Source organism: Echinops telfairi, unplaced genomic scaffold, assembly GCF_000313985.2.
Source record: "Echinops telfairi isolate 266 unplaced genomic scaffold, ASM31398v2 ScPeMD7_25;HRSCAF=90, whole genome shotgun sequence".
NCBI lineage: Eukaryota > Metazoa > Chordata > Mammalia > Afrosoricida > Tenrecidae > Echinops > Echinops telfairi.
Genome location: NW_022103922.1, coordinates 16,165,886 through 16,181,650, shown reverse-complemented (window position 1 = coordinate 16,181,650; position 15,765 = coordinate 16,165,886). Strand labels below are relative to the sequence as shown.

Sequence of the window (15,765 nt, the reverse complement as noted above, 5' to 3'; positions counted from 1 at the left end):
GCTTTGTCTCGGTGTGGCGGGATCAGATCGGATGCAATTCCCACACTGTGTCTCCAGTGTTGTCCCCTGTAGGGCTATGGGTCAGTGAGGGACATTGTCTCTCATAGTGGGGCTGTCCATGTGGTCCTCTCTGTGGACTAGCTGCTCTAATCGGGAACATCGTCCTCAAGGCCTGGTGGGCCAGGATGTGCTCCACTCTCTCCTCTTCCCCCTTCATCTGCTCCTGTGTGCTCCAATCAGATATGTCCTTCTCCCAGAGCTGCAGATTCAGTGCAGTCCTTTGAAATAAATTCTTCTAGGGGGAGGGGCAGGTGTCCACGTAGTAGTTGGGATTGAGGCCGGCCCCTCAGAACTCTCCACTGGAAACACACGAGTCTTAATATTGTTAGTTTGTCTTCCTAAAAAATGGTCCAATAAAAATAGTGGCTATAGTGGCTTCCAAGGAGATGTGCTAGGTCAATTACTGTATATACTCAAGTATAAGCACATTTTATGCAGTTTTTGTGGTAAAATTAAGTGCTTCGGCTGATATTCGAGTATATACGGTAACTTCAAGGAAGAGAGGTTAATTCAAGAAGTTAGAAAGACTGTTTTAGGGGGTAAAGGAGTGGGATTTCAGAGGGTTAATTCTGATAGATTTTTCTTGGAGAATGAAGGACTTATTATGAAGAAGTATTATGAAACTAGAAAACTGAATTAATACGAAAACGCCAAGAAAGTTGTACAAAGAAATTTTTTTCCATCACAACATGGAATTTTTTCCCATTACAACATTCTTCGGGGGTAGAGAGGGCTGCCCTAAGGAATTTCATCAGAATTTTAAAAGGATATAGACACACTGACAATAATAACAGGAGATTCAATGCAGTACTCTCAAGGAAAGACAGAACATCAAGGAAAAAACTCAACAAAGACACAAAAACTAGAAATCAATAAAATGAGCAGAAACAAAGACAAACTCATAGAAAATACTCAAAGTCAACTGGGTAATAAAGCAAATAAAGGAGGAAACTTTAAAATTCCTTAGGACAAATGAGAATGATAACACAATATATTAAAACCTTTGGGACAAAGTAAAAGTAGTACTCAGAGGGCAATTGATAGCTGTCAACAAACACATACAAAAAGAGGAGAAAGCTAAAATCAAAACCCTGACGCAACACTTCCAAGAACTGGAACAAAGACAACACAATCCCTCCAATAAAGAAAGGAAAGGTATCACAAGGATCAAATCAGACATAAACAATATGGAAAATAAAAACAATGGAAAAAATCAACAAGACAATAAACTGGTTCTTTGAAAAGATTAATAAAATAGAAAATTTCAAATGAAAACCTACCCAGCCCACCCTCCAGGGCTGACTTTGCCACTTCAGACTTCTTTTTGTTATTTCAAAGGAATATAATTTTCAGTCCCTCAAGGATGCCCAAACTGTCATTTTGTCTCGGTGTCCATTGAAAAGCATCAAATTCTTTGGAAGGGTTCCAAACTCACTACCATCAAGTTGATTCTGATTCACGAAAAGTGTCAATACTGCCGTCAAAAGTGGATAGGACCAGATAAGGAATATGGCAAGAAACAAGAGCTTCACATTTCGCTATCTTTGTTTAACATGTTTCTGTGATCTTATAGCAATACTGTTTGACTTACCCTCCTATGAAAACTACCTTGAAATCCTTTTTTTAACTCTTTACTGAACCAACAGAGTGCTGAATTATCTCCTCTAATCCTGAATCAATTACACGAGGGCAAAGCATTTGTAGGGGTTTCCTAAGGTTTCTAAATATACAGGATGATTCTGAAAGCTTTCTAAACAGACCCATCAATGCCCAACTCCCTACTCTGAATTCAAAGAGACTTATCCTCCTGGAGAGCAGTTACTTAGGACTATAGGAGATCTCATACACTGGCTGTACACCAAATGAATCATCAAGATGCCAAAAATACACTGCCAAATGAGTTGGCACCAACATTTAAATAGCAAGGCATGCTTAATCTTACCTTTTAAAAAATCATTTGCCACTTATAAGCTTTGGTAAGGAGTAAGTATATAAGGGGTTTCCATTTTAATGTAAAACTTCAATACTTACACAATTTATAATCAAACTTAAGGTAAGATTATACAGAAAACATTGGATAGTGTACAATGTTTTAAAAGAAGAAAGAAGTAGTTTCATTATTGTAAAGGCTTTTTAAAAAAGGTTAACCATGCATGAAAGGGACTATTATGTTTAGGTCATTCTGCATAGATAACTGGCGAATAATCTTAAAATATAGCCAATAAAATTTTTACTTAATAATTAAGTTTATAAGCCAACTAATGACCAGAAAACTGTCTTTGTTTTTCAACTGACACATTTTTCTAATAAATTGAGTTACTGTTATTAATAAAGCTTTCATTTTAATTAGTACTGCAAAAGTGTTTTTTGTTGTTGAGAGTGCAGGGAGTTGTTTTTATTATATTTTTTAAATCATTTTATTGGGGGCTTGTACAACTCTTATCACAATCCATACATACATCCATTGTGTCAATCACATTTGTACATCTGTTGCCATCATCATTCTCAAAACATTTGCTTTCTGCTTGAGCCCTGGGTATCAGCTCCTCACATTTTTCCCCTCCTTCCCTGCCCCCCCAATCAACCCTTGATAATTTATAAATTGTTATTATTTTGTCATGTCTTACACTGTCTGACGTCTCCATTCACCCACTTTTCTGTTGTCTATCTCCCAGGGAAGAGGTTACATATAGATCCTTGTAATCGGTTCCCCTTTCTACCCACCCTCCCTCCAGTCCTCCCGGTATTGCCACTCTCACCACTGGTCCTGAAGGGATCATCCATCCTGGATTCCCTGTGTTTCCAACTCCTATCTATACTAGTGTATATCCTCTGGTCTAGCTAGATTTGTAAGGTAGAATTGGGATCATGATAGTGGGGGGAGGAAGCATTTAAGAACTAGAGGAAAGTTATATGTTTAATCATTGCTACCCTGTACCCTGACTGGCTGTCTCCTCCCTAGGACCCTTCCATAAGGGGAGGTCCAGTTGCCTACAGATGGGTCAGGTTCTTTTGTTTTCTTTTGTTGCAAAAGTGTTCTAAGTGCCACATTGTGTTTTCATTTAAATTTTGTCCCTACAGATATTCCTCTCCCAATAGCCTTTTCATGAATATGGCATTCTCAAATAAAGACTGAATCTATCTTTAGTACTTCTGTTCCACCTTCTAGTTCATTGTGTAGTACCTAGAGCAGCGGCTCTCAACCTGTGGGTGGCGACCCCTTTGGGGGTCGACCGACCCTTTCACAGGGGTCACCCGATTCATAATAGTAGCAAAATTACAGCTATGAAGTAGCAACGAAAATAATTTTATGGTTGGGGGGGTCACCACAACATGAGGAACTGTACAAAAGGGTCGTGGCATTAGGAAGGTAGAGAACCAATGGCCCAGGGTCATAAATCTTGGCAATCCAAGACATGCCATCTATTCACCTGGAGCACCAGATGGAGAGTCAGAACTAGGAAGAAATATGGAATGTATGTATTGTCTCCATGAACAATTGCCTCCTAGCCATGAGACCAAAAGAACTGGATGGTGCCCCAAACCATTACTGAACATGTTAACCAAAGATGCTTTAGAAGAAATTTACTCGGTCAAAAGAGGGGAAATACGGGACAAAATTTCACATTCTCATATACTCCATATTAGAAGCCGTGAAGGTGGGGTAAATGCCTAAAACTCCTACCCTGAAATAGTCTTTAAACCTTAAAACAAAAATATCCTCAGAACTCTTTCAACCAGTTTGACTTAACCAGAAAAATAAAGAACGGGGAAAAAGGCCTCCCTCCAGCAGTATGCTTTTTTAAGAACTATTGATGTGGGATCAAGTTGATAACAGAAACGCAAAAGATTAGATAGAGAAGAGTTCATGTATGTTGATGAAAGAGGGACAACTCAGAAAAAGAGGGTGAGAATGGCTGCCCAGTCGGAAGAATGCAATTCAGTGTCACTGAATGGCACTACTGAGTGGTAGAAAATGTCGAATTGGTGTACGTTTTGATGTGCATACTCTCAAAAGCAAAATAAATAAATGTTTTAAAGAGACAGACTCTATCCATTAAATAAGCAAAACCACATGCTGAAAACAAAATGCCAGCCAAAGATAAAAGACCAAGTTTTTCATGTTGGGTTAACATGTTTGTATTATGTGAGATAAACCGTAAGCTTTGATTGAATGTTAAATTTGATGTGACAAATTCTTTCACCCTAAATATCCTTGAAAAGACAAAACTGTAAGATAAAATGATTTTTTAATTGTTTTTTGGGGGGGGCCTGGGGCATAATTCACATAAAGGGCTTGCTACCCTCAAATTAAAGTATCATAGAAATGTTGGCTATATAGATAGATTATGGCCAGAGAAACATTTACTAATCACCTACCATGAACCAAAGATTAGTCTAGTTGCCAGTGATGCATCTATGATCATTATAGACAAATAGGCTGAAAATATAAAAGTATTCACAGAAAGTTCAGATCAATTGGTGACTGATAGACCTTAATATATTACTAAAGAGGGGTCAGGAGTGGTACAAAATATCTTTAACCAAAAAGAAAAGTTAAATAGCAAATGATTACCTAATATTTCCACAATACACACATTAGTATACTATATCTCACAATCTACTAAAAGAAATGAATTTCTGTTTTAACTGAATATGACACTCTTTTGTTTCTTTGATAATTATCATTTCTTACTTTGATTCTGCAAAACCTTTTCCCTCACTCTTTTGCTCACAAAGAATCAACTCACAAAGATAAGCAATAAATAAAAGCTTAATTCAGGCTCTCAAATATATATACGATGCATATAATGTCTACATATATAAACATATATTTATGTATTATGTAGTTTAATATATCCAAACATGCATATTTAAAAATGGCAAATGACCCCTGCTGAAATGCAATGGAAAGCCTGGCCCAAGATATAAAAAAAAAAATTAAAGCTATTAAGGGGAACTTTTAATATGGCTAAAAGTAGTGGAGAAAACAGGTTTAGAAAATGATAATACTGGGGGACGGGCAGCAGCGGGGTGGGTGAAGGGAGGCGCCGGACAGTGTAATATAAGATACAGTAATAATTTATAAATTATTAAGGGTGCATGGGGGAAAGGGAAGGGGAGGGGGGGGAAAATTTTAAAAAAAAATGGAAAATGAGTGGATTCCGGGTACCCAAGAGGCAAGAAAATTTTGGGAATGATGAGGGCAACAAATGTATAGATGTGCTTTACACAATTGATCTATGTATTGTGATGAATTGTATGAGCCCCAATAAATTGATTAAAAAAAAAAAAAGAAAATGATAATAATAAATACCTTTTTTTTTTAATTAAATTAGCATTTTTGATATGGGATGAATTTTTGAAGCAGTGATCCATACAGCTTATAATTTCTGAATACTTGAACTCAAGTAAGCTTTCATTGTTTTTATTTAAATTTTCTTATTTTAGTATATGTTTTAAACTGTTACAAAGGAATTCGCCTGAGTCAAAACAAGAAAGCATCAGAGTATAGAATCAGTATCACACTGTTACATTCAAACTGCTGGCCCTGTGTTAGCAGGACAGCACAGAATCCACTATGCCATAGGACTCAAGCAGCGTTTCCTGAGCTGCACTGAACTGATTCAGTTACCTTTCTTTTTTTCTTCTTTTTTTTAATCAATTTATTGGGGCTCATACAATTCATCACAATACATAGATCAATTGTATAAAACACATCTATACATTTGTTGCCCTCATTATTCCCAAAATTCGCTTGTCTCTTGGGTTCCCGGAATCAGCTCATTTTCCTTTTTTTCCCCCTCCCCTTCCCTTCCTCCTTCCCTCTCCCCCATGCACCCTTAATAATTTATAAATTATTATTGTATCTTATATTACACTGTCCGGCGTCTCCCTTCACCCACCCTTCTGCTGCCTGTCCCCCAGAGAGGAGGTTATATGTAGCTCCCTGTGATCCATTCCCCCTTTCTTCACCCCCTTTCCCTCCTGGTATCGCCACTGTCACCCCTGGTCCTGAGAGGTTCATCTGTCCTAGATTCCCTGCGTTTCTAATTCCCATCTGTACCGCTGTGCATCATCTGGTCTAACCGGTCTGCAAGGCAATATTGGGGTCCTGGTAGTTGGGGGGAGGAAGCGTTTAAGAACCAGAGGAAGGTTGTGGGTTTCATTATTGCTATACTGTACCCTAAGTGACTCATCTCCCCACTCCCCCTCTGCAAGGTATGTCCAATTGTCTAGAGATGGGCATTGGGTCTCCATCACGTGCCACCCTCATTGATGAGGATATGATTCCCCCTCCCCACCTTTGGTGTTTAAAGCCTGGTCCCTTTGGCCCTTCATGATCACACGTGTTGGTGTGCTGCTTCCATGTGGGCTTTGTTACTTCGATTCAGTTACCTTTCAACTTACCACCATCTACAGCTTTTCCTTGATCAGGGTAATAATGACTGTTATCTCTTATTTCTCCAAAACAAGCAAGCAAACAAACAAAAAAGTTCACTGTATCTCTCCCTCTTTGTTTGCTTATACTGTTTCCACGGATGTGAGCCTTTGTGAGCCCAATTATTTCTCTCATATGATGAGCTATTATTGTTGTTACCTTCTTTACATAAATTTATAGTCATTTGTTTTTTCAGTAGATGCTACCTTCTGATCTGAATATATAACAATGTCATTCTCTTTCTCTGTCTCTGCTGGTCACCCTGCCACACACACACATACACATACCACAAGTACCTTTTTTCTTGGTCAAAAATGAAATTTAGATTTTTCAAATTTTACTAATTTCTATGGGAATAAATTTCAAGGTGTTTAATGAAAACGTTTTCAACCCATATTGTAAATCCCAGGCTTTCCCCCCCACACACACAAGTATTAGAAAATATCCAGCAAAAACTACCTACTACTAATGTTTTTCCCATCTCAAACTACTCAGAAAAGTTTAGGAAATCAGTCCTATATAGTAAACATTAAGTACACACACATATAGACACATTCAATGAGTAGAATGTAATAGTATTAAATTTTAAGGGCCACTAAGAGTGATAGAAAATGATGTTTATGTGAGCAAAACTAATATTCACCTACAAATACTCCTCCCATTCTAAGTAAAAAAACAGAAATCAAATTTTTAGTTAAGAATTCACAATAGAATATTTCTTAGCCCATTATTTCCAAAGCCTTCTATAAAATCAGAAACATGTCTTTCTGAAACCAACCAAATAGATCATTTAAGGCAAATATGTGTGTGTATGTATACATATATACATATATTTCTTGATGATATATATATATATATCACTCCACTGAAAAGTATAGCAATCAAGCATGTTCAGAAATTCCACCTCATGCTAGCAATCATCACTCATATAATCAGCTAAGCCCCTAAAGTAAAGGGAAAGAAAACACACTTGACCATTTTCAATCACAAGTTCTTTAGAGACTGAAACACTCTTTGAGCCAAGCCTCATGAGAACTAGAATTCCCTTTTCAATATGTGGTCTCTCCTCGAGCAGTAACTAAATATTACTGAGTGGCAGAAAACAAATCTCAAAAAATGATGAACTTAAAAAAAATTTCATTGAAGAAAGCACAAAGCAAGTCCTAATAACGCCAACTTGAAAATCATCGCTCCCCTGCTTCCAGAGAAGCAGGTGTACAGCACCCGCGGAGTCGGGCATACCACGCTCATCTGTGGAGCCCCTCAGACTTTCAGAAGCAGGAGGACGAAACCGCCTAAACCGGAAGTTCCATTTTATGCGGTCGCTCATTAAATCATTATTAAATGCATAGATTTTGATGTTCATACTTCAATCCTCCATACCTTTTTAAAGTTTATTATGATATAATTCACATATCAAGCAATTTAATTGTTCAACTTCATAACTTTTTAAGTGACAGTCAGTCGTGTACCCCACAGTAATGAAATTAACTTTGCTAAATCTTTAGATTGCTATGCTGAAATTCTATTAAATATGGGAGATTTCAAATTATAGTAGACTATTTGCTCTACCAATCACATTTGAGCTCCATAAGTTGAGTGGGAGGAACCCCATTGCTATAAAAGTACAATTAAAAGTATGTACAATTAAATACCCACAAAAGACCCAGTGTGCCTGGCTTGGACAAACATGTTCTACCTTTACATGGAGATATGCCGATACCAGGGAGCTATCACTTTATACTGGCTTATTAACACTTCATGTATCTTGGGCTAGGTAAGTCTAAGAGACTATGCTGTACTAAATTAAACATTTTCTTAAAACATTTTATTGAACAAGTGTTATTTTTGAGCCTCACGTTTCCCTTGTCTTTGTATATTATTAATAACACCTTAATCTCACTAGTAAACCTATTGAGAACACTGACTTTAATGTTCTCTTTCAATGCAACAAAGAAAATAAGAGGCCAAGGCTTGAATAATGGCTCTGAACATGACCTGAACGGAGAAACCAAACACTGAAACCACTGTACTCAGAAGAAACACCACTGGAGGAAAGACACACCAGGGTGCATGGTGTCATGAGATGTCATTAGAATGAAATTTCATGTCCAAAAGCAGAAGGCAAAAGTTTCCTCCCGTGGTTTTCTCTTCCACCAACAATCATGGACTCAAAGCAAACACAACAGATAGGCTTTCTAGCTGTTGAGCTAGAAAAACTATTATTTGTGGCTTTATCGTTTTAATTCGGTAACTATATAGAAAGGATTTTTTTTTAGAAAATTATCTCTGAAAAGGACACTGATCTATTTTTTATAAATAGAATGTGTATAAGAAAACAATGCAAAAAAAAAAAAAGAAAACAATGCAATTTAAGGAAATTATAGCCCAGGTTTTTTTAATAGAAAAACACTGTGCTTCCTATTTAAGTTAAAAATACTTTTCCTTACATGGAGTCCCCGCATAGTCAGTTATCAACGTAAAGATATTTTTTATTCATAGGATATACAGTAAACTATTTGGGTCCGCTGAAAAGCCTAGTGCTTGTGTTTACAGAACTTACACTCATGTGCCACTTTAACGAGTGGAGAAAATACATTTATGGAATTACAGTGACAGCTGACCCAATCACTCTGTCAATCAAACCACTCAGGCTAGTTTGTACTAGTAGGGTTTGTTTCTTTTTTTTTTTTTTAAATACAGATTTTTCAGTGAGGGGATTTTTCAACCCCATTGGTTCTACCTTGTATTTTCCATTTTAATTTCTCCATAACTTAAACCAAGTGTCTCCACTAGGCCTAGATATCTCTCAATTTTGTGCTGGTAGTCATGTTTCTAAGAACTGGAGAGGTAATTTATTGGAATGAACTAACTGACTCCTCCATTCCCCTTTTCCTTCTCTGGCATGGACTTTACTGCTTCACAGATAAAGAATGATGCTGAAAAGCTGCGGTGGTTAAGTTGAAAATACCACTAAAATGATTATGATTTAGAAGTAACTTTCTCCTGCTGCTTTAATCTGATAAATAGTTACTATAGACATACATACATATGACGCTTTCTGACATGGCATCCTGGTTTTGGGCACCAGTTACTTTGGCACTATTCTTGTTGGCCTTTTTTTTGTTTGCCAATGTACTTTACCTCAGTCCTATTTGAAAGACAAATCTTAATTTTAAAAATCTAGAAAGTAAAATGAATGATTTATTCTATAATTTATCATCCATGTCCAGTTGGTTAGCCTGTTATGCAATATAAGTGAATTATCAGGTTTTTATTCTTGTGCCCTTTTAATCATTAAAAATAACACAAAAATTTTTTTAAAAATTTTCCTATAGCGTCTGGGGTCTTAAAGGCTTGAAGGTAAACAAGCGGCCATCTAGCTCAGAAGCAACAAAGCCCACATGGAACAAGCACACCAGCCTGTGCGATCACGAGGGTGTCGAAGGGATCAGGTATAAGGCATCATCAGAACAAAAAATCTTATCATAGTGAATGAGGGGGGTACTGCGGAGTGGAGACCCAAAGCCCATTTGTAGGCCACTGGACATCCCCTTACAGAAGGGTATGGGGGAGGAGACGAGTCAGTCAGGGTGTGATGTAGCAACGATGAAAAATACAACTTTCCTCTAGTTCCTAAATGCTTCCTCCTCCTTCCGCCCACCCCCCATCATGATCCCAATTCTACCTTGCAAATCTGGCTAGACCAGAGGAGGTACACTGGTACAGATGGGAACCGGAAACAAAGGGAATCCAGGGTTGATGATCCCTTCAGGACCAGTGGTGTGAGTGGCGATACTGGGAGGGTGGAGGGAGGAAGGGGGAACTGATTACAAGGATCTACATGTGACCTCCTCCCTGGGGGACGGACAACAGAAAAGTGGGTGAATGGAGATGTCGGACAGGGCAGGATATGACAAAATAATAATTTATAAATTATCAAGGGCTCATGAGGGAGGGGGGAGCGGAGAGGGAGGGGAAAAAATGAGGAGCTGATGTCAGGTGCTTAAGTGGAGAGCAAATGTTTTGAGAACGATGAGGGCAATGAATGTACAAATGTGCTTTATACAATTGATGTAAGGATTGTGATAAGAGTTGTATGAACCCCTGATAAAACGATTAAAAATAATATTTTCCCTAATACCACAAATCATTTTTAACTTTCTGGCTGTGATCAGAGATTGGGAACAATAGCTCTAATAAGCACAAAAGAAAAGGAAAAAGAAAAAAAGACCAATATGGCCAGACTTAAAGAAATAAAAAACTAGTATAGGAGAAAAACCAGGAAATGAGAATAAGACAAAGCAAGAGCTAAAAGACACATACATGCAGATATACTTATATAGGCTCGAGTCAGTTTTTGTTTCCTTGGGTGTATGGTCTACTCAAAAACAAAAATCACAGCACATAATAATGGGTTATCGCGGGCGCAGGGGCACACCGGGAAGTCCTGGGACCACTGGAAGAAGAGCCACCAGAGGAGAACATTCCAGAGGCACCGGAGTCTGCGGCACGAGACCATGGGACAGAGGAAAGGGGCAGTGCGGAACCAGAGGCCGAGGCAAGGAGACTGTGAGGCAGAACGGAGGAGAAGTGCCACGATGATGGGACTTTGCGGCAGAGCAGCAGCCTGGCTTCCGGGACCACAAGGGAGAAGCCACGGGGCCCACGGCTGAGGGGCTGAGGACTGAAGAGAGACCTAGCTACTGGCTGAGGAGAGGTGTTGTGTGGACCACCGGACTGCACTGATCGTAACTTGTGGTAACCTGTTAACCTCCCTAGTAAATCCCCTTAATTGTGAGTTTTATCCAAGTTCTGTGTGGCCGTTGCAACAAAGTATTGAGTCGGTATAAAAGTCGAGTCTCATGGGGAGAAGGGTGGTGTCAGAATAGGTAAAGAGAGATGGAGGGTGGAGGCATGTCTGACCCCTGCCTCCTTTACACTCTAAATATAACTCAGTTTCCAACTTTTGAACAAGGAGGATTAATAGTCCTTTCATCAATAACCAAAGTCACCAAGAATGGTGGGACACAACTGAAAGTGAAATAGCCAAGTCTCTGAGGAAGGAATGTCTGTGGGGATCAGAACAAAGAGGAAATACGATAAAAGTCTAGGCGTTGGGTCCTCCGACTGGAGTTCCCAGCAAACTGCAGGGGAGGAGTCTGCTACGTCCACCTAGTAAACCATGCTTTACTGTGGCCAGTGTTGTCATAGAATGTGCGTGTGTAAAATGAATTAAGTTACTCAAAATGCCTTGTTAGCTACTCATTGCTTGGGACAGACAATACAGGACAAATTCTGGTGTATTATGACGAGGCTAAACTAAATGCTTCAAGAAACACCAAATTGGGAAGAGGTCAGGTTTGGACTTACAGCGGACAGGAGTAAGAAAAGATGAACTCATGAGAAGCTTCGCAGATACCCTGTTTCCCCGAAAATATGACAGTGTCTTATATTGATTTTTGCTCCCAAAGATGCGCTAGGTCTTATTTTCAGGGGATGTCTTATTTTTCCATGAAGAAGAATACGGTACACATTTATTGTTTATTGTTTTCTTGTTTTCTTAAAAGAGACCTCGCACTTCCTGTCTGCTCTGGCTGCGCTGCAGCCAACAGTGAGCTGCGCAATCATGCCCGCTGCTACGGTCCAGAGTCACGGTAGCTTGGGGGGCCTTATTTTCGGGGAGGTCTTATTTTCTGGGGGATGCCTTATATTTCAGCGAGAGACAAAACTATGAGTAGGTCTTATTTTCGGGGGATGTCTTACTTTCGGGGAACCAGGGTAGCAAGAGCTCAGAGAAGGCCTCGCAGGATGTATAGGAATCTGATAAGAAGGGAGGGCATTTCAGTCAACATGGGACCCTCAAATAACCTGCCTGAACAAAAGAAAGAAGCTATGAGAACATATAATGCGTTTAGGAAGCCAAGGGCATTCTAATGAAGCAGAAACAAAATAGAGGGCAGTGGCAAAAAGCTGGAAAAGTGACCCGGAGGAGGTGCAAGAGGGCCTCAGGTGACGCAACCACAGACGGGCACGGCATTGGGAACGCAGCAAGGGGGACTGGAGGGTTTCTGAATGAAAGGATGCAGACAAAATTATAGCCCTGTTTTAGAACGATCACTATGACCATGGAGCGAAGGCTAGATGACTGGAGGATGGAGGAAGAGAGACCTGGCACAGAGGATTACAAAAGGGTGGCTTTGAAATCTGTCATTAGACCTACTGAGTCTAAATCCTGAGCCCCTCGGCCCAGTTTTCATCCACTCAGTTATTCCACATCATCCATTCCAAATCGGAGGCTTTTTTATGTACACAGATGTTAGTAACCAGAAACCCCAGTTTTGAACTTTGAATCAATATGGCCCTAAAAATATTTTCATACTGCTATCTCGTGGCCGTCCCATTTGACCCAATAAAGTCATTGCTGTAGGCCCCCTTCCTTTCTCCTTACCATTACTAGCTCTTCCTGTAACTCGCTGCAGCTTTTCTCGTTATACTGGAGCCTCTTGGAAAAGTCCATAATGACTTTCTTCTGTTCCTCGATCTCTTCAGTTAATATCTTGTTTTTGGAAAAATACTCTCTTTCCATTCTGAAAAGGTAAGGTGTCAGAATGGGTTTGTCAAACAAGGCTTTGGTCAGTGGCTGTTAGCACCGCTGGCAGGGGCACTGTACACATCTTCAGCTCATGCCGAGGGCTTTATGAGGCGCCTTTCCCTTTTTCTGATCAAAAGGCCACATATTCTGAAACGAAAGACTGTAGAGCCATTTACAGTCCTTTGGATAGCAGGCATCTGTACTATAACCAGGGTTGTAAGCAAAATAGGTTTGTAGAATGTTGATCTGGTCTCACCATCACGTTTAAGGAGAGAAAGTTACTTAGCTCAGCAACTGCCTCAAGACTGAGAAAACAATTCTACCAAACAATTTTCTATTTGCAATCCAACCTTAGAAATGGAAGCCATGTCTCACTCCTGAATATTTGTGCACCAGGAATTGATGTGTTGCCATGGTAAATCCAAAACCAAGAATAATCCGAAATCACTCGTATCCGTTGTGAGGACACGGGCACTTACGGGTTGGAATGTGCTCCATGGCATCTAACAGGAACGGCAGCACGCCTGGACGGCCAGGTGTCAGAGCGAGTAAGACTGGTGAGTTGTTTCATTTTTTTAACATGCTTCTTGGACTTTTTAAATACTGTGATAAAAACTAAAAATTTCATTCAAAGCTTCTTTTATATTTGCTCAGCAAAAGAGAAAATAAATGGATCTACCACTTAATGCTACATTTCGGGTCCAAACTGTTGCTGCTGTTGTTAGGGACCCTTGAGCCATTTCTGACTCCTGGCCACCTGCAGACGACAGACCCAAATGCTACCCGGCCTGCACCATCCTCACCACTGTTCCCACAGCCGAGCCCAGTGCTGCCTGCACTGTCAATGCCTCGCTGAGGGCCTTTCTCTCCTTCCCTGTGCCTCCACGCTACACAGCTTGATGTCCTTCTCCAGGGCCTGGTCTCTCCTGCCTGCATGTCCAAAGTCTACACTGGCGGACCAGCTCTCGCTCTCAGCACAACCAAAAGGAGCGAGGTCCTCTGCCTCGGCCAACAGGCTCACCCCAGAGGGAATGGGCAGGATAGGAGAATAATGAAGGCTAGGGATCCCCGGTGACTGAATGAGTCGGTGCTAGGAGTACTGCTCCTACTATTATTATTTGTGCAGCATGAAAAGTACACTCATCTCCACATTGTTACATTGTAAGTGACACTGAAATCAAGCTATTTAAAAGTGCTACCTTAAATCAATAAATATTATTCAAAAGCCATTAATGTTTACTTTCTCGCCTGGACCTGCATTTTTGAGACTACTGAGAATACCCGATGCTCCAAGTCTAGAAAAGCCCTGTCACTGTTTATCTATTCAAGGAAGTAGGAAGCGACATCTAAGTTTCACGGAGTTCTTTACCCCCAATCCACCCCCGGCACTGATGAGAGCTACATCTAAAACACTACTTTCATATTTACTTCATGTTTATAAAATCTTTACATGAAGGCAAAGAACGTTAGAATGAAAAACTTACATGTTCAGTTTTGCAAAGCTCTCCTGTGCGTTTTGCTTTTCTCGTTCATATGCACTTTCCACTTCTCGGAACTCATTTTTTATCATTTCCAAATCAGCCACAGCTTCTGCTTGGCTGGCCTTTTCCACTTGTAAAGCTCCTTCAAGGTCTCGAATCCGTAACTGCCAGGGAACAGAAGGGCAATTAAAGCAACTTAGGAAATGGTAGCCTCAATCTTAAAATGAGTAGGATATTTTCTCAACAGCAAGTTATTACCCATCCAAACACTTCTTTTTTCTGCTTTAGTTTAAAAAGAAAAACAAAACTCAATTTCTCAATGTGTCTAATGGAAAGGAAGAAAAATAAAAGAATGGAGCTGTATTATGAAAAAAGATGCGCTGATATTACACAGCTCCTCCTACAAAATTTAGACCTACTAATCCAATCAAACACTCATTTTATAAAACATGATAAAGTAAATGGTTTTTGAAAAGTGAGAGGAAGTATTCTTTTTTTTTTTTTTTTTGGAGAGGAAGTATTCTTCACTTAAGAGATCCCATATTACGTGGCCACATTTGTAAATCTATAAAAGCTAACAGTTCTTTTTATTCTTGAAGATTTCTGCCTATAGGAAATGAAAATTTTTATTACCAAAAAGCACTCTTTGAACTACTTATAGGACTAGTGATAGGATGTCTGGGATTTCGTTTCATAATAATCCAGGGGGTGGTGAGTGGGGGCGGGGGGTAACAATAATAAAATTGGATTGAATAAAACAGAGTTCAGTCAAACTGAGTGATGGATACACAAGGACTTTATTTTACCACTCTCTCTAGTTACACACATGCTTGACACTTTACATACCGGTAAAATATACATAAAATTTACATTTTTGAAAACTAGATTGTCTGTGTCCACCAACAGCACAAAGGATCTACAAAAGGATATTCCCACAAAATAATATGGAACTATTAAAAAAACTATTAAACAATGTTTAAAAGGAAGTTCTCTATATGATAAGACCCTCATGACAACGGTTTTCAACCTGTGGGTCATGACATCAAGGAACTAAAAATCAGATCAGTGGGCGCCCACCTTCCTGACATGATCACTGAAGACAAACGTGTGCATAAGCAAAGGTGGTGAAGAAAGCTAATGATGCCAGGCTAAAAAGATATAGCGTCTGGGGTCTTAAAGGCTTGAAG

The 15,765-nt window shown here is 39.5% G+C and overlaps 1 protein-coding gene across 1 annotated transcript in view; it reads right to left on the bottom strand.

The window, feature by feature from the left end:
• CCDC171 (coiled-coil domain containing 171) overlaps positions 1-15,765 on the bottom strand; it is a 303,642-nt gene that overhangs the window by 222,522 nt on the left and 65,355 nt on the right. Inside the window, exons 10-11 of the mRNA XM_004706542.2 lie at positions 14,582-14,742; positions 12,954-13,092 (exon numbers count right to left, since the gene is read on the bottom strand). Coding sequence (XP_004706599.1) covers positions 12,954-13,092; positions 14,582-14,742 — 300 coding nt within the window. The remainder of the gene's footprint in view (positions 1-12,953; positions 13,093-14,581; positions 14,743-15,765) is intronic.